This window comes from Octopus bimaculoides, chromosome 7 (assembly GCF_046866305.1).
Source record: "Octopus bimaculoides isolate indiv1 chromosome 7, ASM4686630v1, whole genome shotgun sequence".
Taxonomy (NCBI): domain Eukaryota; kingdom Metazoa; phylum Mollusca; class Cephalopoda; order Octopoda; family Octopodidae; genus Octopus; species Octopus bimaculoides.
Window position 1 is genome coordinate 69,773,036 of NC_142934.1, and position 24,380 is coordinate 69,797,415.

Here is a 24,380-nt window from a genome sequence, read left to right on the forward strand (position 1 = left end):
AGCATCAAAAGGACAATAGCATACAAACACTGACATACATATATACATACACATATATACATATATATATACATACATGCGTACATATATATATATATATATATATACATACATGTGTACATATGTATTTGGATTTAGAATTTAAAATATACATATATGTATATATATACACATAGACACATATATTCAAGCATACTTATATATATATATATATATATATATATATATATATATATATATATATATATATATATATATATATATATACATGCATACATACATATATACATATATATATATATATATATATATATATATATATATACATACATACATACATATATACATATATATATATATATATATATATATATATATATATATATATATATATATATATATATATATATATATATATGAAGGCACAGAAACACACAGGCACACACACACAGACACACACAGAAACGCACACATACACATATTCGAACACAAACACTCACCCCCCACCCAAAAAAAAACACACACAAACACACAAACACTCACCCCCCCCCCCAAAAAAAAACACACACAAACACACAAACACACATACTGACACATGCTGTTGTCGCAGAAACACAGAATTCGGGATGATACTCTTATGATGAGTAATTATCTCGTATTCTGGCATCGGCGAGCAACAGAAAATAGTTGAGTCAGTTTTAGTAAACAGGAGGAGAAAACTCTTATTCTTCTTTATGGCTTTTTAAAAAAAGAAAAAAAAATCAAAAAAACTTTGTCTTATTTCATATGTCAATCTTCCTTTCTTTTATTTTTTAATTTTCCTTGTTCTTTACATATATATATATATATTGTTTGATTCTTAAATATTGTTGTTATTATTATTATTATTATTATTATAATTATTATTATTATTATTATTATTATTATTATTATTATTATTATTATTATTATTATTATTATTATTATTATTTTTAGCCCTGTTTCATAGCTTGATTTATTTCAGAGCTTTTGAATGTTGAGCAGTGGTGGACCGAGGAAGGGCGTCGTTGTTAAAATCATCATTATCATCATCATCATCATCGTCTTCATCATCATTATCGCCATCATCAGCATCACCATCATCATCATCATCATCATCATTGCCATCATCATCAGTAGAAGCAGCATTATTGTTTTTTATGATCATTATTCTTGTTATTATTGATGAGGAGATTTGGGAAGAGGAATAGGAAAGGAAAGGAGACAAAGAATTGTTTTTTTTTCTTCTTTTTTTTCTCATTTTCGTTTTGTATTGTTTTTTGTTTTTTGTTTTATTTTTTAATCCTTGTTTTTGTTTAGTTATTTATAATTTTATTTTCTAAATTACTATATCTATAGTTTTTGTTGTTGATGCCACTTTTGCCGCTTTCTGTTGTTGTCTTTGTTTGTATTATTATCAAAAACAACACCACAAACAATAAGGACATCATCACCATCACCATCACCATCACCATCATCATCATCATCATCATCATCATCCTCTTTTATTCCACATTGACATCACCATCATTTGTCATTCTTACTTATTTTGCTTTGAGGGGGGGAAGGGGAAGTGTGTGTGTGGGGGTGGGGGTAGTTACTGTTGCTACTGTTTGTCAATGTTGGTGGTGGTGGTGGTGGTCGTCGTCGTCGTCATGATGATCATGAACATGATCATGATTAAGACGATGATGATGATGATGATGATGATGATAATATTAATGATATGACAACGACGACGACGACGACGACATGACGACGTTGTTGTTATTGCTGGTGATTTTGGCGGTGGCAAGGAAGACGATGACGACGGCGATGGCGGGCGGGCGGGCGCGAGAGAGAGAGGGGGGGACGTCGAAGAGATAGGCCGCTGATGATTGGTTCTGGTGTTTATTACTTTTACCGCCATGTTTATTCATTTTCTGTATCAGTGGAACAGTGTGTCGACCGGGTGGTAAAAGAAGGGAATAGGTGGGGAAGAAGGTGCACGGTTGTTTACTTGTTTGTCCGTTTGTCTTTCTGCCTTACAGTTTGTTGTTTTTGTCATTGTTGCTGTTGCTGTTATTGTCATTGTTATTGTTATTGTCATTGTTATTAGCAGTGTTGCTTGGTATTAGTATTTATCGGGATTACGTTTGTTTTTCTTTCCTCGCTTTCAGTTTTATATTGTCTCCTTTCCATTATTATTTATTTTGTTTTGTTTCAATGCCTTGTTGCTCTAAATTATACTGCTGTTAATATCTTTGTTATTGTAGTTGTAGGCTTTTTAATACTTTTTCTTAGTGGGTGTTGCTATTGAATTTAACATATTTTCCTTCTTACATTTTTGTAATTTTTGTAATCATATATTTTGGTTTGTTTTTAATATTGTTGTTGTTCTTCGTTTTTATATTGCTGTAGTTGTAGCTGCTGTCATTTCTACTACTACTGGCGTTATACGTTACACTATTCCAGACCTGAAGATATCATACATATATTATTTTATATATATATATATATATATATATATATATATATATATATATATATATATATATATATATATATATTTATTTATATGTTTAGTTATGTATAGATGTATGCATTTAGATTTGTGAGCATGGATAAATGTATATAATTATAAACATATACAGCTATCCATGTATGTATGTATATATGCATGCGTAATTTTATAATTATAAATACACACATGAGTATCTGCACATGTAATTATACATGTATGCACGTATTTTATATGTGTTCATATATATATACACACACACACACACATATATCCATAGTTCTCTGCAAGAGTGTGCATGCGTATGAATGTAAATGTGCATGTGTGTATTTGCCTGTATGTATGCACTTACACGCGACTATGTTTGCGGAAAGACACAGGTAATTACATACGTAATTCCGTATTCATATATGTATGTATGTATAGACGGATACGTGGATTGTATGTTTAAATTAATTCTGTTGCATACATGCCATATGCTTGTATGTACCGACTTATGTATGTATGTATGTATGTATGTATGTAAGTATGTATGTAAGTATGAATGTATGTATGTATGTATGTATGTGTGCATGCATACATGTATATATATACGCATGAATCTATGAATGTATGAACATATACATGGCTGTATGAACGTACGTATGCATGCATGAATGTATGCGTAAATGTGTGTGTGTGTGTGTGTGTTAGTGTGTGTGTGTGTGTTAGTGTGTGTGTGTGTGTGTGTGTGTGTGTGTGTGTGTGTGTGTGTGTGTGTGTGTGTGTGTTGTAGATTATCATCGCTTCTACATTTCCTGTGTACTTATGTTGTGTGTATAGAAGGATAGAAAAAGCCGGTTAGGTTAAGAGATAGAAAGGGAAATAGATGTTGAGGAAGATTAGGATAGATAAAGACAAACAAGAATAGAATTAGATCGTTATAGAAGATAATGATTAAAACAGATCGTAAGATAGCAGAGATCGATAAGAAAAGAGACAGACAGATAGGCAAGAATTAAAATATGCAGAGACAGACATATGCACGTGCGTGCGTGCGTGCGTGCGTGCATGCGCGTGCATGCGCGCGCATGTGCGTGCGTGTGTGAGTGTGCGTATTTCTGTGCGTATTGATAGATAGATAGATAGACAGACAGGTCGTCGGGCGGACAGACAGAGGGATGGTTGGATAAACAGACAGACAAGCAGGTAGCTAGCTAACTAGGGAAATAGACAGACAGACAAACAGACAGACAGACAGACAGACAGATAGATAGATAGATAGATAGATAGATAGATAGATACATTTCTTTTATTAGCCACACAGGGCTCAACGAAGATGGGACAAATACAATGTAGAGCTTTTCTTTTTGGGAGGGGGAAGGAAGGAAAAAAAAAAAAAAAAAAAAAAAAAAAAAATTGGTGGTGTCGATCAAAAGGGATCGTAGGAAGGGAAAAAGGGGCAGTTCGATCAAAAGGGATCGAAAAAAAAAGAAAAGGAAAGGCCGATCAATAGGGATCGTGTATCACACAGTAATGTTCTCGTGTAAAAAGAGGGGAGGACAGTTTAGGTTTAGCCGTGGAAGGAAAAGCCCACGGAAAAGACCACGGTAACCTTGGTCAATATTCTCATTGAAGAAACTATAACAGTAAGTGACTCTCTTTTGCCTTTTTGTTTTATTTTTTTTCTTGTTCATAGGGTTATGCTCAAGATGGCTCCGTCGTTCACACGTGCCATCCTTGCTACATTCACCCATCTTTTTTTGAAGCATTCACTAGACAGGACTTCCCTTTCTACTCTCAACTTCCTCTTCAGGTGATACTTGAAGAAGTTGATGAGAGATTGCCCAGAGAGGAAAGTCTTTGTCTCTAGACCTTTCAGACGCGTCCACCATACACATTCTTTCGCCATAGCCACAAGTACGATGAAAATAGCTCTTCCTTCCCGTTTAAAGGAAGGAGGCGCGGCAATATTCACGATAGACTCGGCTGATAGACCGACTCGTCCCACACGCGATAGCAGTTGTTCGACGTAAGCCCACAGCTCGGAAATGGTGGGACACTGTACGAGTGCGTGCAGAACGGTTTCGTCGCTCTGCCGGCATCTCGGACAGGTCGGCCCCGTGTTTCTCGAGCCATGCCTGTAGAGCTTATCCCGAACGGGTAGTGCTTCTCGATAGCACTGCCAGGCCAGGGATCTCTGGAAGTTGTCCATAGGTCCCGGCCCGAAGGTCGTCTTAAACAGGCGGGTCAGGTATTCCTCGTCGACGCCCAGGTTCGCCCCGAGATCGTCGTCGTACCTTCCCTCCACTAATCCACTATAGAATGCGTTAGTTGTGATGCAGTCGCTCAAGGTTGACCCGGGTTGTTGGAGTTGCCGAAGAGCAGCGCGACACTCGCGGTGCCATTCGCCCTTCCTCGGCCTCTTCTTGATCCATGACTGCAGTTCGGTCATGGAGACGAGCTGCGGGAAAGCGCGCCGCACAAACGGTGACCACACCTGTTCACCGCTGTCTACGTAGAGCCGGAGATGTCGCAGTCTCAGCGCGTGTCTGCGCATCATCAACCACGGCATGCCCAGTCCTCCTTTTAACGGGTGTTGGCAGCAAACGGATCGCCTAACCATCGGAACGCTTCCTTTCCACAAGAAGCGGAAGAGGATGCGCTCCAGTTTGGTGATGGTAGGGTCGGGACAAGGAACGACGGTCAGGCGGTAGTAGATGACGGACGCGATGTACGTGTTCGCCACCTCCGCCCGACCTTTCAAGGAAAGCTTCCTCTCGGCCCATTGCCGGGCTAGAGTGGCCACCCTTCTCGTTATCTCGTCCCAGTTCTTCTCCGTTTGGAGGTCTGGACCAAACCAGACCCCGAGCATCTCAACCGGACCGTCAGTCCAACGTCCCACGACGGAGGCGCTACTTGACGGCATGGGGTTGCTTCTCCAGGTGCCGAGCCGCAAGCCCACTGACTTATCCCGGTTGATTTTCGCTCCCGTTACCGCTTCGTAGTCTCTCAGTGTCTCGCCGACAAGCTCGATGTGCTTTTGGCTAGACACTATGACGGTGACGTCGTCCGCGTATGCCGACACGCTCGTCCCGCATCCCAACTCTCGCGGGATGCCCCTCAGCGTCGCCAGCTTCCGCAGTAGTGGCTCGAGAGTCAACACGTACAGAAGCGACGAGAGGGGGCATCCCTGACGGACCGAACGTGCAATGTCGAAGGGTCTTGATAGATGCCCATTGACGCGAACTACCGAACGGATGCCTCTGTACAAGGCAGCCATCCAGCCGCGGAAAATGGGACCGAAGCCGGCTGCTATGAGGACAGCCTCCAAGTATTGATGGTCTACCCTATCGAAAGCTTTCGATTGATCTAAATTGACCAGGGCCCCACCCATGCCAGGTTCCTTAACTACCCTCTCTATGATGTAGCGCATCAGATGGAGGTTGTCATGGATGCTCCTGCCCGGCACCGCGCACGTTTGCGCCTTGCCGATCAGTTTCTCGATGACAAGCGCCAACCGCTTGGCTAACACCTTGGCCAAAATTTTCAAGTCTGCATTGAGCAGAGTGATGGGCCTAAAGTTATCTATGACGTCCCCCTTGTTTGGATCTTTCTTCAGCAGCGTTACGGCTCCTCGACTCACAAAACCGGGAATGCTCCCGTTTTGCTGCCAGTTGCAGTACACCGCCACCAAGACGTCTCCAAACAAGTCTGGCTTACAGTTGTAAAGCTCGTAGGGCAGACCATCCAAACCCGGAGATTTGTCCCTCGAGCATCCCGCCATCGCGTCCCTCACTTCCGCCGCCGTGATGGCACCTTCGCAGCACTCCGCCTCTCTTGCCGAGAGTCGTGGCAGGCTGTGCAGGTAGGCACTGAAGTCCACCCTGCGTTCTCGCTCGCCATTCGTCCCAAACAGTCGAGCAAAGTGCCGCTGAAAGGCCTCACACATTTTGCTTGGCTCGAGCAGTTCGCGCCCCTGTTCGTCCACCAGAGACCGAATGGTGGCTTTGTTGCCCTGTTGCGCCTCCGCCACCCGGGCCTCTCGTGCGGCTCCAACACCTTCGTTTCTTAGAGCACGCATCCTAGCCCTGACAACGCACCCTTCGTGTTTGGCGTTGAAGTGTTGGTCAAGGGCCAACCTCGCCGCCAAAACGTCGGATGCGATGCCACTTCTAATTGCCTCTTCTAGCTTCTTAACTAGTTCACCCTTAGATAGATAGATAGATAGATAGATAGGTTGTCGGGCGGACAGACAGATGGATAGATGAATGGATGGATGGATGGATGGATGGATGGATGGATGGATGGATGGATGGAGAAAGAGATAGACAAAGAGAGAGAGAGAGAGAGAGAGAGAGAGAGAGAGAGAGATAGAGAGAGAGATTGACAGGCAGACGGGCAGGCAGGTTGGTGGCGAAACATGGTGCAATGCCATGCATCTTCTCGCCCCATGATTGTTCTAAATTTTTTCTTCGCCATTTTTTTCTATGTGGTAGGTTGCATTGGCTGAGTATTTCGTAGTATAATTGTTTTTGTTGTTGTCTTGTCCCCAGACCAGCTCTGAGGGGGTAGATCTATTATTAATGATGTTTTGAGCCTTCATCATCCTGTCTTTTTCCCTTCTTTTTTTTCCATTTTATTTCGGTTTATAAATATATTTTTTTTATTTTTTATTTATTTCAGATTAAATCCTTCATTTGTAACTTTTTAACTATATGGCTGAGGAAAAATTCGTTGAGATGGAGGATGAGGTGTGCACACGAAGTACAAACAAGATATGGTCTCACATAAGAATGCGAAGTGAATTGAGGTTTAAAATCTTCAACCACCTGAGATTATCCAGTATGCAAAACTCACTGTAAATGTTTAAAATCGGGAACAACAAGCAAGAAACATAACCTCGAAAGTTCACCCAAGTGTAAGTTAGGGATAACATCTAAACATGTGAATATCACAGTGGATCTTGCTTTTAAGGCCGCCTAGTGAGAATATAGGAGATACCGCGAAAATTATATCTGATACTTTTACCATTTAGCTTTAAAGATAACACGCAGTTAACTTATTGGAAGTTGTCTCCCTTGATCATTGCTTTTAGAATTTCGACATTCTTCGAGGGTGTTTTTATTTATTTTTTTATTTTTTTTTTATTTTTTACTAATTGCATTAAAACCTCTATTTATTGAAGTTTTTGAAATCACTTGGCTGATTATTTGGCACGTTGTTTGGGTGGCTCGTTGGCTTAATGGACAGTTGATTGGTTAGTTGGCTGGTTGACTGGTAGTTTTGTGGGACGTTTAAATTTTTTTTTTATTTTTTTTTGTGTGGCGGGGAGACAAAAGTATGATGATTTCAAAGTATTAAGAATGATAAATTGTGCCAGCGGTGGTACTTGGTGTTTAAATGATCGCGGTGCTGCCGATTAGGAGTAAGAAGAAAAGGTAGAGCAGCTTAATAATGATGATGATGATGGTGATGATGATGATGATGATGATGATGGTGATGAAGATGAGGATGAGGATGAGGATGATGATGATGATGATGATGATGATGACGACGATGATGATGATGATGATGATGGTGATGATGATGATCATGGTGATGGTGATGATGATGATGATAACGATGACCTCTGTATTAGCAATCGGTTGGTGATGGCTGTCGTAGTCGTGGTAGTGGTGGTGCTAATTGTAATGCAGGAAATTCATTGTTGTTTGGTTTATATACGTGTGTGCGTGGTGGGGGGGTGGGGTGTAGTTGTGCTCCAGTATGTCACAGCCTTTAGACTGGGACGCATAAACGGATAAAGATAGTGCAGAGTTAGTTAGTTCGCAGTGATCACGATCCTGGTTTTGTGGGGGCTACGGGCGGCAATGATACTGGTTTGTGGTAGTGAAGCAGATTTTGGTGGTGATGGCGGTGTTGTTTGCACTAATTGTGATATTGGTGATGGGACTAATTGGGTGGTGTGGGGGGTAGATAGAAAATATTGGGGGTAATAATACGTATGTCATGGACAGGGATGGTGATAATAATAGTGCCACAGAGGTGAAACAAAAGCAGAGAAATCAATATTGTACCTATAAACTTGGCTATTGTTGTTGATTAGACGGGTGTGGGTGATAATAAATGTCATGCAATTTGAATGATCTATGATAGATTAAGTACCAGAGTATGTGATTTACGATAGTAGACTCTTGAATCTGTGATCAAATCCTGCCGTTTGAAATGTTCGCATTGTATTTTTAATTCAATATAGTGATGTTGTTCCATTCGGTTCTACTTCTCGTAGCTTTGTCTTTGTTAAAAATAAAAACTTTTATTATAACCCTCATAACGATATTTATAATCATCATCATCAATGTCATTACCATTGTGTCTCGTATTGGGACCATGACCGGGTTTCACTTGCCGGTAAAAATAATAAATAAGTAAATACATAAAATGACAATTTGTCTAAATAATTGGCGCCCATGGGAAACGGAAAGCAAAAAACAAACAAAACAGATATACTGGCGCCCTTAGGAAATGCAAGAACGTGAAAAAAGAAACCGTTTACCCTCTCTTACTTAGTTTAGGTTTTATGTCTATATAAGAATCAGTCCGTCTTTTGTTGTATTTGTTGGTGTTGCTTTCACTATGGATCACTTTTGTTCTTTATTGGTTTCGTGTACCCCTTTTAATCTTTTGAAATACAGTTTCTTTTCTTTCTTTTCTATCTTTTTTCTCACGATGTACTGTAAGCCTTTGTATTCTTGTATTCGAAACCGAAACGTGACTTTTCACCTGCGATGGCTAAGAGCTCTTTTTTTTTTTTTTTTTTTCTTATCGTAAATAAGCTTTATTATTATTATTTACACTGTGTGGATCTTTGTAACTGCTGTTATTGTTATCAAACTCTTCCTTTCCTCCGCCTAATTCACTCTTTCTTTTACACTTATTTGTTGGCTCCCCACTATTCTCTGATGTGTACTAAATACAGATTTCAAACTATGGCACAAAGCCAGCAAGTTCGTGGGAGGGGATATGTCGGTTACATTAACCCCAGTGCTCAACTGGTACTTATTTTCTTTTCTACTCTAGGCACAAGACCCGAAATTTCGGGGGAGGTGGCCAGTCGATTAGATCGACCACAGTACGTAACTGGTACTTAATGTATGGACCCCGAAAGGATGAAAGGCTAAGTCGACCTCGGCGGAATTTGAACTCAGAACATAAAGACAGGCGAAATACCGCTAAGCATTTTGCCCGGCGTGCTAACGATTCTGCCAGCTCACCACCTTAACGGGGACAGAATATGGTAAGCAGGTGACTGAAAGCGTTGCTGGTTTAGAGTGCAAACAACTCGCGGCCAAAACAAATGATTTCTTTGGACAGGTAAACCTCATAAGCGACGAAAAAACTCAACTTAGAATTTCATCTGCACCAACATCATAAAGCCACTAGGGTCACCTCGTAAAGATGATATGTTTAGTTTAGTTTGGTTTGGCAAAGAATACAGAAAACCATAGCATACTGCTAACGTCGTCCTTTTTTCACTTCCTCGCATATATGCACAACTAATGTTCTTAAGATAAAAAAAAAAAAAAACAGACTACTAATTCATTTTATCGATCTCGAAAGGATAAAAAGAAAAGTCAATGTTAACGGGATTAGAACTCAGAACGTAAAGAACTGGAGAAAAATAATATGCGGAATTTTTCCCGACGTGTTAACGATCGTGCCAATGGGATTCCAGTGTTTAATACTTTCTTGGTGAATAATGGAGCGATAGTAAGTGTGGGTAATTGTTGGAGATCATGGTTGTGATGGTGGTGGGTGGAAATTGTTGTGGTGATGATGATGGAGTGGTATTAATAATGGTGGTGCTGATGGCGTTAATTGTTGTTGGGGGTGAATGGTGGTGGTGGTGGTGGTGGTGGTGGTTATGTTAATTATTGTAGAGATGACGATAGTGACGATGGAAGTGGTAATTGTTGTATTGTTCGTGGTGGTGGCAATGGCTATGATGTTGTTTGTTGAGGTTATAGTACTGGTCGTAGAGTTATTGTGGTGGTAGTGGTGGTGATGTTGTTGACGGTTCGGTACTGTTCGCAATTGGAGGAGTAATTCTGGTGTGTTTTTTTTTTATTGCGGTACTTAATGTGGTGGTGGTGGTGGTGATGTTGTTGACGGTTCGGTACTGTTCGCAATTGGAGGGGTAATTCTGGTGTGTTTTTTTTTATTGCGGTACTTAATGTGGTGGTAGTGGTGGTGATGTTGTTGACGGTTCGGTACTGTTCGCAATTGGAGGGGTAATTCTGGTGTGTTTTTTTTTTATTGCGGTACTTAATGTGGTGGTGGTGGTGGTCCTGATGTTGTTGACGGTTCGGTACTGTTCGCAATTGGAGGGGTAATTCTGGTGTGTTTTTTTTTATTGCGGTACTTAATGTGGTGGTGGTGGTGGTCCTGATGTTGTTGACGGTTCGGTACTGTTCGCAATTGGAGGGGTAATTCTGGTGTGTTTTTTTTTTATTGCGGTACTTAATGTGGTGGTGGTGGTGGTGATGTTGTTGACGGTTCGGTACTGTTCGCAATTGGAGGGGTAATTCTGGTGTGTTTTTTTTTATTGCGGTACTTAATGTGGTGGTAGTGGCGGTGATGTTGTTGACGGTTCGGTACTGTTCGCAATTGGAGGGGTAATTCTGGTGTGTTTTTTTTTTTATTGCGGTACTTAATGTGGTGGTGGTGGTGGTCCTGATGTTGTTGACGGTTCGGTACTGTTCGCAATTGGAGGGGTAATTCTGGTGTGTTTTTTTTTTATTGCGGTACTTAATGTGGTGGTGGTGGTGGTGATGTTGTTGACGGTTCGGTACTGTTCGCAATTGGAGGGGTAATTCTGGTGTGTTTTTTTTTATTGCGGTACTTAATGTGGTGGTGGTGGTGGTGATGTTGTTGACGGTTCGGTACTGTTCGCAATTGGAGGGGTAATTCTGGTGTGTTTTTTTTTATTGCGGTACTTAATGTGGTGGTGGTGGTGGTCCTGATGTTGTTGACGGTTCGGTACTGTTCGCAATTGGAGGGGTAATTCTGGTGTGTTTTTTTTTATTGCGGTACTTAATGTGGTGGTGGTGGTAGTGATGTTGTTGACGGTTCGGTACTGTTCGCAATTGGAGGGGTAATTCTGGTGTGTTTTTTTTTATTGCGGTACTTAATGTGGTGGTAGTGGCGGTGATGTTGTTGACGGTTCGGTACTGTTCGCAATTGGAGGGGTAATTCTGGTGTGTTTTTTTTTTATTGCGGTACTTAATGTGGTGGTGGTGGTGGTCCTGATGTTGTTGACGGTTCGGTACTGTTCGCAATTGGAGGGGTAATTCTGGTGTGTTTTTTTTTTATTGCGGTACTTAATGTGGTGGTGGTGGTGGTGATGTTGTTGACGGTTCGGTACTGTTCGCAATTGGAGGGGTAATTCTGGTGTGTTTTTTTTTTATTGCGGTACTTAATGTGGTGGTGGTGGTGGTGATGTTGTTGACGGTTCGGTACTGTTCGCAATTGGAGGGGTAATTCTGGTGTGTTTTTTTTTATTGCGGTACTTAATGTGGTGGTGGTGGTGGTCCTGATGTTGTTGACGGTTCGGTACTGTTCGCAATTGGAGGGGTAATTCTGGTGTGTTTTTTTTTATTGCGGTACTTAATGTGGTGGTGGTGGTGGTGGTGGTCCTGATGTTGTTGACGGTTCGGTACTGTTCGCAATTGGAGGGGTAATTCTGGTGTGTTTTTTTTTTATTGCGGTACTTAATGTGGTGGTGGTGGTGGTCCTGATGTTGTTGACGGTTCGGTACTGTTCGCAATTGGAGGGGTAATTCTGGTGTGTTTTTTTTTTATTGCGGTACTTAATGTGGTGGTGGTGGTGGTCCTGATGTTGTTGACGGTTCGGTACTGTTCGCAATTGGAGGGGTAATTCTGGTGTGTTTTTTTTTATTGCGGTACTTAATGTGGTGGTGGTGGTGGTGATGTTGTTGACGGTTCGGTACTGTTCGCAATTGGAGGGGTAATTCTGGTGTGTTTTTTTTTATTGCGGTACTTAATGTGGTGGTGGTGGTGGTCCTGATGTTGTTGACGGTTCGGTACTGTTCGCAATTGGAGGGGTAATTCTGGTGTGTTTTTTTTTTATTGCGGTACTTAATGTGGTGGTGGTGGTGGTCCTGATGTTGTTGACGGTTCGGTACTGTTCGCAATTGGAGGGGTAATTCTGGTGTGTTTTTTTTTTTATTGCGGTACTTAATGTGGTGGTGGTGGTGGTGGTGGTGATGTTGTTGACGGTTCGGTACTGTTCGCAATTGGAGGGGTAATTCTGGTGTGTTTTTTTTTTTATTGCGGTACTTAATGTGGTGGTGGTGGTGGTGATGTTGTTGACGGTTCGGTACTGTTCGCAATTGGAGGGGTAATTCTGGTGTGTTTTTTTTTATTGCGGTACTTAATGTGGTGGTGGTGGTGGTGATGTTGTTGACGGTTCGGTACTGTTCGCAATTGGAGGGGTAATTCTGGTGTGTTTTTTTTTATTGCGGTACTTAATGTGGTGGTGGTGGTGGTCCTGATGTTGTTGACGGTTCGGTACTGTTCGCAATTGGAGGGGTAATTCTGGTGTGTTTTTTTTTATTGCGGTACTTAATGTGGTGGTGGTGGTGGTGATGTTGTTGACGGTTCGGTACTGTTCGCAATTGGAGGGGTAATTCTGGTGTGTTTTTTTTTTTATTGCGGTACTTAATGTGGTGGTAGTGGTGGTGATGTTGTTGACGGTTCGGTACTGTTCGCAATTGGAGGGGTAATTCTGGTGTGTTTTTTTTTATTGTGGTACTTAATGTGGTGGTGGTGGTGGTGATGTTGTTGACGGTTCGGTACTGTTCGCAATTGGAGGGGTAATTCTGGTGTGTGTGTTTTTTTTATTGCGGTACTTAATGTGGTGGTGGTGGTGGTGGTGGTCCTGATGTTGTTTGAGGTAGAAGCGGCTGTGATAAGGCACGCTTTCGTTCCCATGGAAACAATATGTTATATATTGATCACACAAAGAAATCGTACAGAAGCAGCCGTCCACGTTGCAGACGTCAATTTTTGTAAGAAACCTCGCCACAACCCCAATCACCCACCCTCCCACATACATACATACCACACACAAAACACAAGCAAAAAGGATATTTAAAAAAGAGAAAAACGTACGTTTGTAATTTGCACTATTGTCTTTCAGTACCTCAGTTTACAAATATACATGCACAATACACAGGTACACTCATACACGTACATACACTACATTGATATACACATATACACATAGACACATAATCTAAGGAGGGAACCTACGTGTTTATACGACCTGCAAGAAATAGCATCCAAATGTCCCCCAAATCACACGTCACCAACGTGTTAAAGAAGAAACCGTTCTAGATATAAAGACCCTGAGTTTCCAGCAGGTAAAAATAAAGACGAGATGGTCACGCATGGAATGTCATATAGCATAGGTTTGCTCGATTAGGGCTAGCCTAGGGCTAAAAGGTAACTGCGAAAACTTTATAAGCGCACACAGAAAATATAATATACACGTATATACATATAGAGATTCACATACAGAAATATAACACACACTTACACAATTTCATACACACTGGCACATACAGATAAATTATATAAGCACTCAGCTGTCAAACGCAGAGATAGACATAGACACACGCGAACATGCACACACGCAAAGACACACGTGCGCTGACCTATAATCAATCACAAACGCGCACACACAGAACCAAAAATATATAAAAGAAACAAAACAAATGTACACACATAAAATAAGACGTAAATGCATACTTGCAAAAGCATAGACACACGTGCGCACACACCTTAACACATGGTTGCACACGCACAAAAGCAACCGCGCGCGTAAATGCATACGCACAAACAATGCGTTACACACACACACACACACACACACACACACACACATATATATATATACACATACACACACAAACATTTACACATGTGCACACACCGACACATGCTACATCAACATCCTCCTCGCCGGCAAGGCGACGAAAATATGTTTCACTCCTTTTCATGTCTTTCACCGTTTATTCGGTACAACAGTTACACAAAAAAGGAATGAGAATTAAACCGAATTATTGAATGAATGAATGAATGAATGAATAAATATATGAACAAACAAATAAACAAACAAATAAATAAATAAATAAATAAATAAATAAATATATCACAGGTTACACAGGTCAGATAAAAATCTTGATGATGGCGACACGATGAGAGAATTACAAGTATTTGTAAAGAGAAAGAAAGAAAGAGAGAAAGAAGGAAAGAGACAGACAGAGAGAGAGAGGGAGAGAGAGAGAGAGAGAGAGAGAGAGAGAGAGTAATAATGAGTGCACATGTGAGTTTGGAGTAGAATCAGGGTGCAACGTGTGTATATGTTGTATATAAATGTCAGTGTATTTTCTATGCAAAATTTTTGCATTCCTGCGTTTAGGTGTAATACACAATACACACACACACGAATAACTGCCTCTGTCTATCTATCTATCTATCTATCTATCTATCTATCTACTATTTATCTATTTATCTACCTGTCTGTTTGTCTCTCTGTCTGTCTACCTATCTGTCTGTATGTCTGTCTGTCTATCCGTCTGTCTGTTTGTTTGTCTATCTGCCTGTCTGTCTATCTAACTATCGATCTCATATATTCTTTTACTTCTATTCTTTTACTTGTTTCCCGTCATTCGACTGCGGCCATGCTGGAGCACCGCCTTGAAGGAACCCTAGGACTAATTCCTTAACTCTAGTACTATTTCTATCGGGCTCTTTTGCCGAACCGCTATGTTATGGGGATGCAATCACATCAACACCGGTTGTTAAACGATGATAGAGGAGAGACAAATACAGACAGAAGGACACTCAGATGCATACCTATTCATACATATACATATATCACACTATTCTGGGTGGTCTAGTCCCACTGCGTGGCATTTGGGTAAGTGTCTTCTGCTATAGCCACGGGCCGACCAAAGCCTTATGAGTGGATTTGGTAGACGGAAACTTAAAGAAGCCCGTCGTATAGGGCACTGAAAGTGTGTCAATAGCCACAAGCTACAGTAGCATCCACCTTTAGTGGTTAGCCACATTTAAGTGGCAAATATACTTCACGATGTATGTATGTATGTATGTATGTATGTATGTATGTATGTATGTATGTATGTATGTATGTATGTATGTATGTATATATATATATATATATATATATATATATATATATATATATATATATATATAGTACTGCAATATCCAATGTGTGGCCTTTGTTTTGCAATAACATAATGATCAATGGAAATGGAACAAATGGCTCCTATTTCTTGCAGATAAAATGACTACATAAATCTGTCTAGCTGGCTAATCGGAATCTCCCTTTGATAAAAGTATAACAGCGTCACAAATACAGCAATTGCTATTCTCGTATTTGTTGAAATACAACGATCTTTACACGAAACTAAATTAGAGGAACCAAAATTCTGGCTGTGGCTGGTATTTAAGAAAGCAAAATAGAAGTTCCAAGAATCCTAAGTGGTTGCTATCTACGACGTAACGGATCAAAGAAATTCCGGGATTGCAGCGTGTTCTTTGCGAATAACGAGCGTATTATCCACGAGGAAATTATGTTAGAATTATGTGTACATAAAGTATTAATCCCATGAAACGACTCATAAATACATGAACACAATGACATATCAGCAACTGCCGTAGATCTTCCTGAATTGAGAAACGTATGATATTGTTATAATGCAACATGTTGACAGGAAAACCTTCCTAAAAATCTTAACTACTTCAATGTTTATTTAAAATCAGTCTTCAGTTCTTTCTTTCTCCTTCTTCTTCTTCTTCTTCTTCTTCTTCTTCTTCTTCTTCTTCTTATTATTATTATTATTGCTATTATTATTATTATTATTATTATTATTATTATTATTATTATTAATAATAATAATAATAATAATAATAATAATAATAATAATAATTTTCTTCCTCCTCTTTTAAGCGCCTACGCGTGCTCACTGTCACGTCAGAATTAATTACCCAGGAAGAAAACATCACCTTGACTGTTTGTAACCGAAAGCCATTATTTCGTTTCCTCGTCGTGCCTCTTGGATACTTGCAACTGTCTTCCCTCTTTGTAAGGTGGATTGGAACATCCTTCTTTTGTTTCGAAGCACGCAGAGAAAGTGTTTTTCTATTTTCAATGTTTTTCTTTTGCTTTTTTTTTTTTACTTCGCTCACTCTTTTTCTTTTTTTTTTTTTTTTTTTTTTTTTTCCAATGTTGACCATTGAGACACACTGATCGTATTTTAATGTATAACATTGCTATCCAACGTCAAAAGTGCATCATACAGGATTTTACTTTAAAATGCTTTCAACAATGATAACTTGACAACCAATACATAAGTCTGAAAATTACTCTTTAATTTACTTTGTTATTTTCCTACAGCCAAATGTTATCCATCACGACGGTGACCCAGTTTGTGATAACTAAAACGCACTAAAATATCCAAAAAAAAAAAAGAAGAAAAAAAAGCCTATCGTAATATCACCGCAAAATAAAAATCCTGTTCTATGTCATTATCATTTCGATACTGGATATTTTAGAGTTCTGTTTCCTTGCCAATACTAATTCTTAGAAGACATTGTTATAATGTAACTCCTCGTAGGAGGGATATCATTGTTAACAGTCGAAGATAATGCGTAGGTGATGAGGCAGACGCAGACACAAATAAAAGTGCAAAAACAAAAAAACATACACAAATGCATGTCGATCTACATACAATATATTTTCAGCTGCCTTGGTGGTTCCAGATCAATTCTTCATTCACTGATGATTAGTTAAATCCTTTAGGCACGGTTATTTGTCGGAATAAACTACTTTCTTAAATCAGCATTCACAAGGCTCGTATTACTCTACTTGAAAGTGCAATGAACTAGATCAATGTTATTTAAATACGTAGAATAATATGTTAACGTTTGATTTGAAAATGTACTTTAATTTGGGGGTGTTTTTCCTATAAATCTTAATAAGTCTACAGGTGTAAACGATCAACATAAACATCAACTGCATTCTTCTAATCAATGTGGGAGAACTATGCAGGTCAGGACTGCAATCTCTGCCTTCCGATCCAAACCATTAACCGTTTAGCAACCAGATTACACCGTCAAATGCTACACTTATTTATTCACATGGTTTTGAATTAATCATGCATTATCTCTTCGATTCGAGATTTCAATGATGTGATCGCTTATTTTCAGAATGACATTGTAGAGTAGCTGTGAGAGGTTTGAACATAAAACAGGAAGAATATGTGGGCCTGATATGGCCATGGACCGATGGCGATTATCCTCTTCCTCTAACGCAAATATCTTTACCCATATTTAAATCTGTATGGAACATGCTCGCTCATCCATTTCGACTCTCAATTTGATAATTCCTCTCTCTCTCTCTCTCTCCTTTTGTCTCTCTTTCTCTCACAAACATATTCTCTCACCCACCCTCTCTCTCTCTCTCGCTATATATATATATATATATATATATATATATATATATATATATATATATATATATATATATATATATATATATATATATATATATATATATATGTATATCTGTCTGTCTGTCTATTACATACTTTGCTTTTATTTACCAAATAACCTATTGAAAATAACTCTTGGTGCTTCAAATAATATACTTATACAAGAAAATATACGACAAAATTGAAAGCGTCGATGACCTCTGAGGATAATTTTCGAGCCGAACAACATTATTGCATGCAAACAATTATAATGCTTGTTGGTTACTGCAGAATTAATGTGCGGTTGTTGTGTTTGTACATGTGTGTAGGGCAGGCGCGTGTCTGTTAGTTTTTCTTTTAATTGCTCACATCAAACGCACACTTTACACTTTACCGGAAAACGACCGAAAATAATTTTTCTTTCCTGCATAGAGATACTTTAGGCATTATAAAGTTAGTAAGTTGTTCAACTTGATATCAACTCAACATGTTGCTAATATTTCATGCCAGGAAGATTTCTGATACTTGCAATGAATCTTCATCCTTTTGTACATCTCTTGTCTGAGCAACGATTTCAAACCACAATGTCTGATTCTGGTCATTGTCAGAATATAACTATTGAAGCCATGTTTTATGGCTTCATACTATATCTTTGACTACAATATTGATTTCTTAAATATGTATTAGATTTTCAAGTGAAGTCGTAATAAAACTTCGTCGTTGGTATATTTTCAGAATTTGTAAACATATGAAAGAACTCTCTCCAAACGGAGATGTGTATGTATGTATGTATGTATGTATGTATGTATGTATGTATGTATGCATGTATGAATTTATGTATACATTGAATACTCTATCTGTGTAATTTATGAGTTGTACCAACTTAACATTATAGAAAAATGAAACTATTTCCTTGCTCTAAGATATCATATACTTTTACATAAGGAATAGTTATCCACTACTTATGTATTGAGATATTTACTTTTGTTTTGCACAACACAGATACTCATAAATATGTGTGGACGTATGTATAAATATATATGTGCGTATGTGTGTGTGTATGTGTGTGTGTGTGTGTATAATTGAAAAAAATTGGAGTCAACAAGGAGTATATATATATATATATATATATATAGAGAGAGAGAGAGAGAGAGAGAGAGAGAGAGAGAGAGAGAGATATAGATATATAGATAGATAGATAGATAGATAGATAGATAGATAGATAGACATATATATATATATATATATATATATATATATATATATATATATATAATGTTCATAAGCACACACGCAGACAGACACATATATATGCATATACATTTATAGATGTGTGTGTGTATCTATATGTGTATAGTAGCGTATGCATATATATGTATGCACGCGCAAATACTAAGATGTCAATGCGCTCCACTTATGATTTCATCGTATTTCTAGATTAACAGATCGTCTGGCTATGTAAACATAATCCAGTGAGTGATCCCAGGAAGTACATTAAAGTGGTCTCCCAGTAGCTTAACAGCAATATACAAATAATGCATTGTTACCACGTAACACATGTCTTAGATATTATCTCAGTACAAGAACATATAGTAGACACGTATATTCATCACGGAGGTCATTGAACTTCACACCAACTACAAATATGCAAAGCAGGTGAAAAAGAAGTTACTAGAATAGGTTATTATTGGCTTAGTTTGATCCACAGAAAACCTCATGGTTTAACTGGAGAAAATGGAATATTCTAATGTTATACAAACTTTTCTATGGCTATCTTAATACTCAGGCATACTCAGTATGGCATAATGAGTGCGGTAAATGTGCATGGATGTGTGTGCGTATTTAAGTGTGTGTAAACGTATATAAGTGTGTATGGGAGTGTGTGTGTGTGTGTGTGTGTGTGTGTGTGTGTGTGTGTGTGTGTGTGTGTGTGAGTGCATGTGCGTGCGTGTGTGTGTGTTTTGAAAGGCTGGTTCGTGAAATAATAGGTACTGTTCATATATTAAGGTGTTAAAGGTAGCATATTTCCTTTTGTATACCTAACGCGTAACTGAATAAATGAACAGCATGAATGAAATAAGGATTACTTCTGGGAATGAGTTATCAAAGAAAATAGAAATATTGTGATCGTAGTTTCCAGTTGCAAAGTTCTTGCTGTACAGTACCCATGACGTTGAGGCTGTTCTTTAAAACAATGAAAGGAAAGAAAATAAACGCCACTTACCGTTTTGGACTGAGTTGTGTTGAATAGGAGTATGTTGAATCACGGGTGGGTGATGGTGAGCTGGGTGCTGATAGCCTGTCGTGAAACCCGGTCGGAAAATACCATTGCTATTGGGAAAAAACGGAGGATGGAACTCCGGCGGAGGTCGAAAGGTCGGAGGTTGATGTCGTATAAAGTCGTTTCCCGTGCTGGACACTACGGATCGGTCATGGCTGCCCGTTTGAGATTGTGATTGCGCTTGGTTGGCCGATGACAACTGATGAGCAGTGTTCTGGCTATTAGCGTTTTGACCCGAAGGAGTCGCACAACCCCCACTTCCGTTTCCGCCGGCACCAGTTCCACTGTTGTTGTTACTACTGCTGTTGTTGTTATTGTTGTTGCTACTGTTGCTGTTGTTACTGTTGCTGTTGTTACTGTTGTTATTTCCTCCGATATTACCACCTCCTGAACTTCCACCAACTCCACCCAGTACGCCACTATTATTTAACTGCTGAACTGCACTTGCCTGAAATAACAAAAATACAAGATATACTTAAGTATAGAACAGAATTTCGAAAATCATATATAGATAATCAATCTGCTGTGATCTTAGCTTCTAAATACCATAGGAATACTATACACACATAATGTACAAAAGCTGCTACCCAGCGGCTCGTTAGTGAACGTAGAATAATCAAAACAAGAAGAGCTCTAAAATTTCCATTCCAAAAGCGAATATCGAGAAAGAGGTTATATTTGAATATATGACTATCATTTGTTGTTACATAACAAAAGGATCATTAGAACTATATTCTTTTATTCTTTTAATTGCTTCAGTCATTTGACTGCGGTCATACTGAAGCACCACCTGACGGGATTTTAGTTGGACAAATTGACCCGAGGACTTTTTTTTTTGTAAGCCTAGTACTTATTCAGTCCCTTTTTCCCAACATCGGATATCAACAAACTAACAACGGATATAAAGCGATGGTTGGGGTGGGGGGACAAACACAGACACAAACACACAAATATATATACAATATATATATATGTATATACGATTGGCTTCTTTCAGTTTCCGTCTACCAAAACCATTCACAAGGCTTTGGTCTGCCCGAGGCTATAGTAGAAAACACTTGCCCAAGGTGTCACACAGTGGGACTGAACACGGAATCATGCGGTTGGGAAGCAAGCTTCTTATCACATAGCCACGCCTGCGCATATAGAGTTTAGAAAAATATAAATACTTACGCAAACGTGAGATAAATCTATTCCTGCAGGGGACACTAGTTTTACAGGCAACATTTCGTTGACAAAGTAAACAGTAACATACCCAAATGGCTAACGTTCTACACCCAAGCTGAACAAAAAACCAGTACCACATTTTGGATTACGATCCGTGGTCTCCAGTTTAAAATCAAATCTCATTTGCCATCTAATCCTAAATAGTTGATCCTTTGTGAAATCTGACTTTTATTGTCTCTTTAGACGACTCCCGTCCAGACGACTATTTTGGTACTAAAGAAAGTTCTTTCTTTTTTTTTTCTTCTTCTTCACTGCCTTCCACTGGAGTTTATTTCTGTTATACATGAATAATAGTATACACTCATACATTTTATGTTGACCAAATTTCGCTCGCAATACTTTAGTCAATTCAAGACCACGCTACAATATGCTTATAAGGATGAAAATCATTATAAATCGGAGATCACGTAGTTGTAAAGCAATAAGTCATTCAGTACGTACATGACTATTTTGAGAGAAAATTTTGGTGAAGAATCTTTGAAATTATATAAGCTACATCCCCGTGTTACATCGTATTTCTATCAGAGACTTATACATTAGATTTATTATAGTCCTATAAGTATCGTTCCCAGATTATAATCCTAGGTCTTAAATATATTATCATGAACCAACGATGGAACCGCTACGTAGTCGTGTGACCTACAAGAAATAGCAGCTAAATCTTCCTCAAATAAGTCTTTTAAAATGATCTATTGCATAATGTTGTCTTAGATAAAGTCTAGATGATGGCTTGAATAAGTGATGGAAGGTTATGCAAGAACAGGACAAATATGGGGTACACACCTTTAATAGTGTGTCAGTGTGTGTTAGAGAAAGACAGAGGAAGATAGAGAGAGAGAGAGAGAGAAGGAGAGAGAAAGAGGGAGAGAAAGAGAGAGAAATTCAGAGAGGTGGAGAGAAATATGCGCTTATATCAAATTGTTTCCAGTGCTAGATGTACTCATAATAAAAGCAGAGAATCAAAGTGAATAGATGTTTAGCGAGCGCAGTTCTACAATATTCTTGCCATAGACTCATTTTCAGCACGTTATTGCGCTTCATTTCCACCCCCACTCTTATCACATTCTCATTTTCACAGTTCTGTAAGCACACACTCGTTCCCAACATCCACAATGACGTAGAAATAACGTCCACATCAACAGGGCATACATGATATTACTGTTAAAGACAGAGAAAGTACTTCGAGTCTACACACAGCTATTGTCATGGAACAACTATGTTTATAGTTACATGCCAAAAGCACTTACTGTCAACATTTAATAACCGCACACAGAAAATGAACAATAAAAGTACAATTAAATGTATGCTTATGAGGAGTGGGCATGCAAGTACGAATATATGCGGTATGCACGTGTATATTTATTTTTGCATACATCCCTCCGTACATGCATGTATATATATATATATATATACACACGTATCCAGGTTGCTAGCAACATAACAGCATACACGTACACGCTTACACACACGCGTACACGCACACACTCAAACTTGTGTGTTGACACCCGAATAAGAACATATATGAGGGGGAGAGTGAGAGAGAGAGAGAGAGAGAGAGAGAGAGAGAGAGAGAGAGAGAGAGGGGGAGAGAAAGAAAGAAACAAAGACAAAGACAAATAGAATGAGTGACACGAACAAGATAATTACTTATATAGAAACATGGATACATAAATGAATGATTAATAAAGTTACCCAAATAAGTGAAATAGCAAAATTGTGAACCCAAAGTTTCCGCCTGTCATCATTTAACGCATTCAAATGATTACAGAAGTACAAATACAGAAATACATTTAAAATCAGGTGATAAACGCAAAGGAATACTGAAAAGCTATTTCTATTTATACGAGATCAATATATATATATATATATATATATATATATATATATATATATATATATATATATATATATGTATATATACATATATATATATATGTATGAGCAATATAATATAATATATATAATATCTACATATGTATCATATAGATAGACAGACAAACACACAGATTGATGGATTGTCATATAATCACATTCATGGACATAGATATAGATGTAAAAAGATATACTTATACTTATACTTATGGTGGTTGTCTACTCCTTAAACAGAGTTTGACCACCTCCTGCACCTACACCTTAGCCCTTTCATGGCGTCTGATATGGCTTTTTAAACCAGACAGTGTTTTGAAAAAACACCCACACAGATTGCACCTCTGATTTGCACTACCAATACCTGCAAGTAAGTTCTGCTCATTGTGGATCCTAACATGTCTTTTAAGACCCCCATTGGATTTGCAAACCCTCTGGCACACACCACATTCAAACGTGTGCACAGACATATAATCAGAATAGCTGGATGAGGTTTGCTATTCTGATTATACATATACATACATACATACACCCATACATACATACATACATACATACATACATACATACATACATACATACATACATACATACATACACGTATACATATACACATGCGTGCGTGCGTGAATGTGTTTATTGGTAAACAGAATTCGTATATTATATCTAAATATGTCAAGAAGTTGAAGGCAGTTAGCAATACCCATCGGTAAGTCCGAGCTAAGGAATTGCGTGATAATACAAGAAATATAGTCTAGTTTCCGACCGAATTCTATCACATCAAGCATGGATTTCTGTTTATAACAACTTCTCGAGAAATGCTAGAACTCCGTCCCAATTCATGGTGTTTTCAGAAGCATTAGATACTCTTGGTAAATAAGGCCTGTTGCGATTCCTGAAGAAATATTGTTTGTAAAATATCT

At 38.7% G+C, this 24,380-nt stretch overlaps 1 protein-coding gene across 1 annotated transcript in view; it reads right to left on the reverse strand.

Moving 5' to 3' along the window:
• LOC106874518 (nucleolar protein 4) overlaps positions 1-24,380 on the reverse strand; it is a 1,458,602-nt gene that overhangs the window by 42,312 nt on the left and 1,391,910 nt on the right. The window contains 1 exon segment of the mRNA XM_089355480.1: positions 20,308-20,812. Within this exon segment, the coding sequence (XP_089211606.1) occupies positions 20,308-20,812 (505 nt within the window).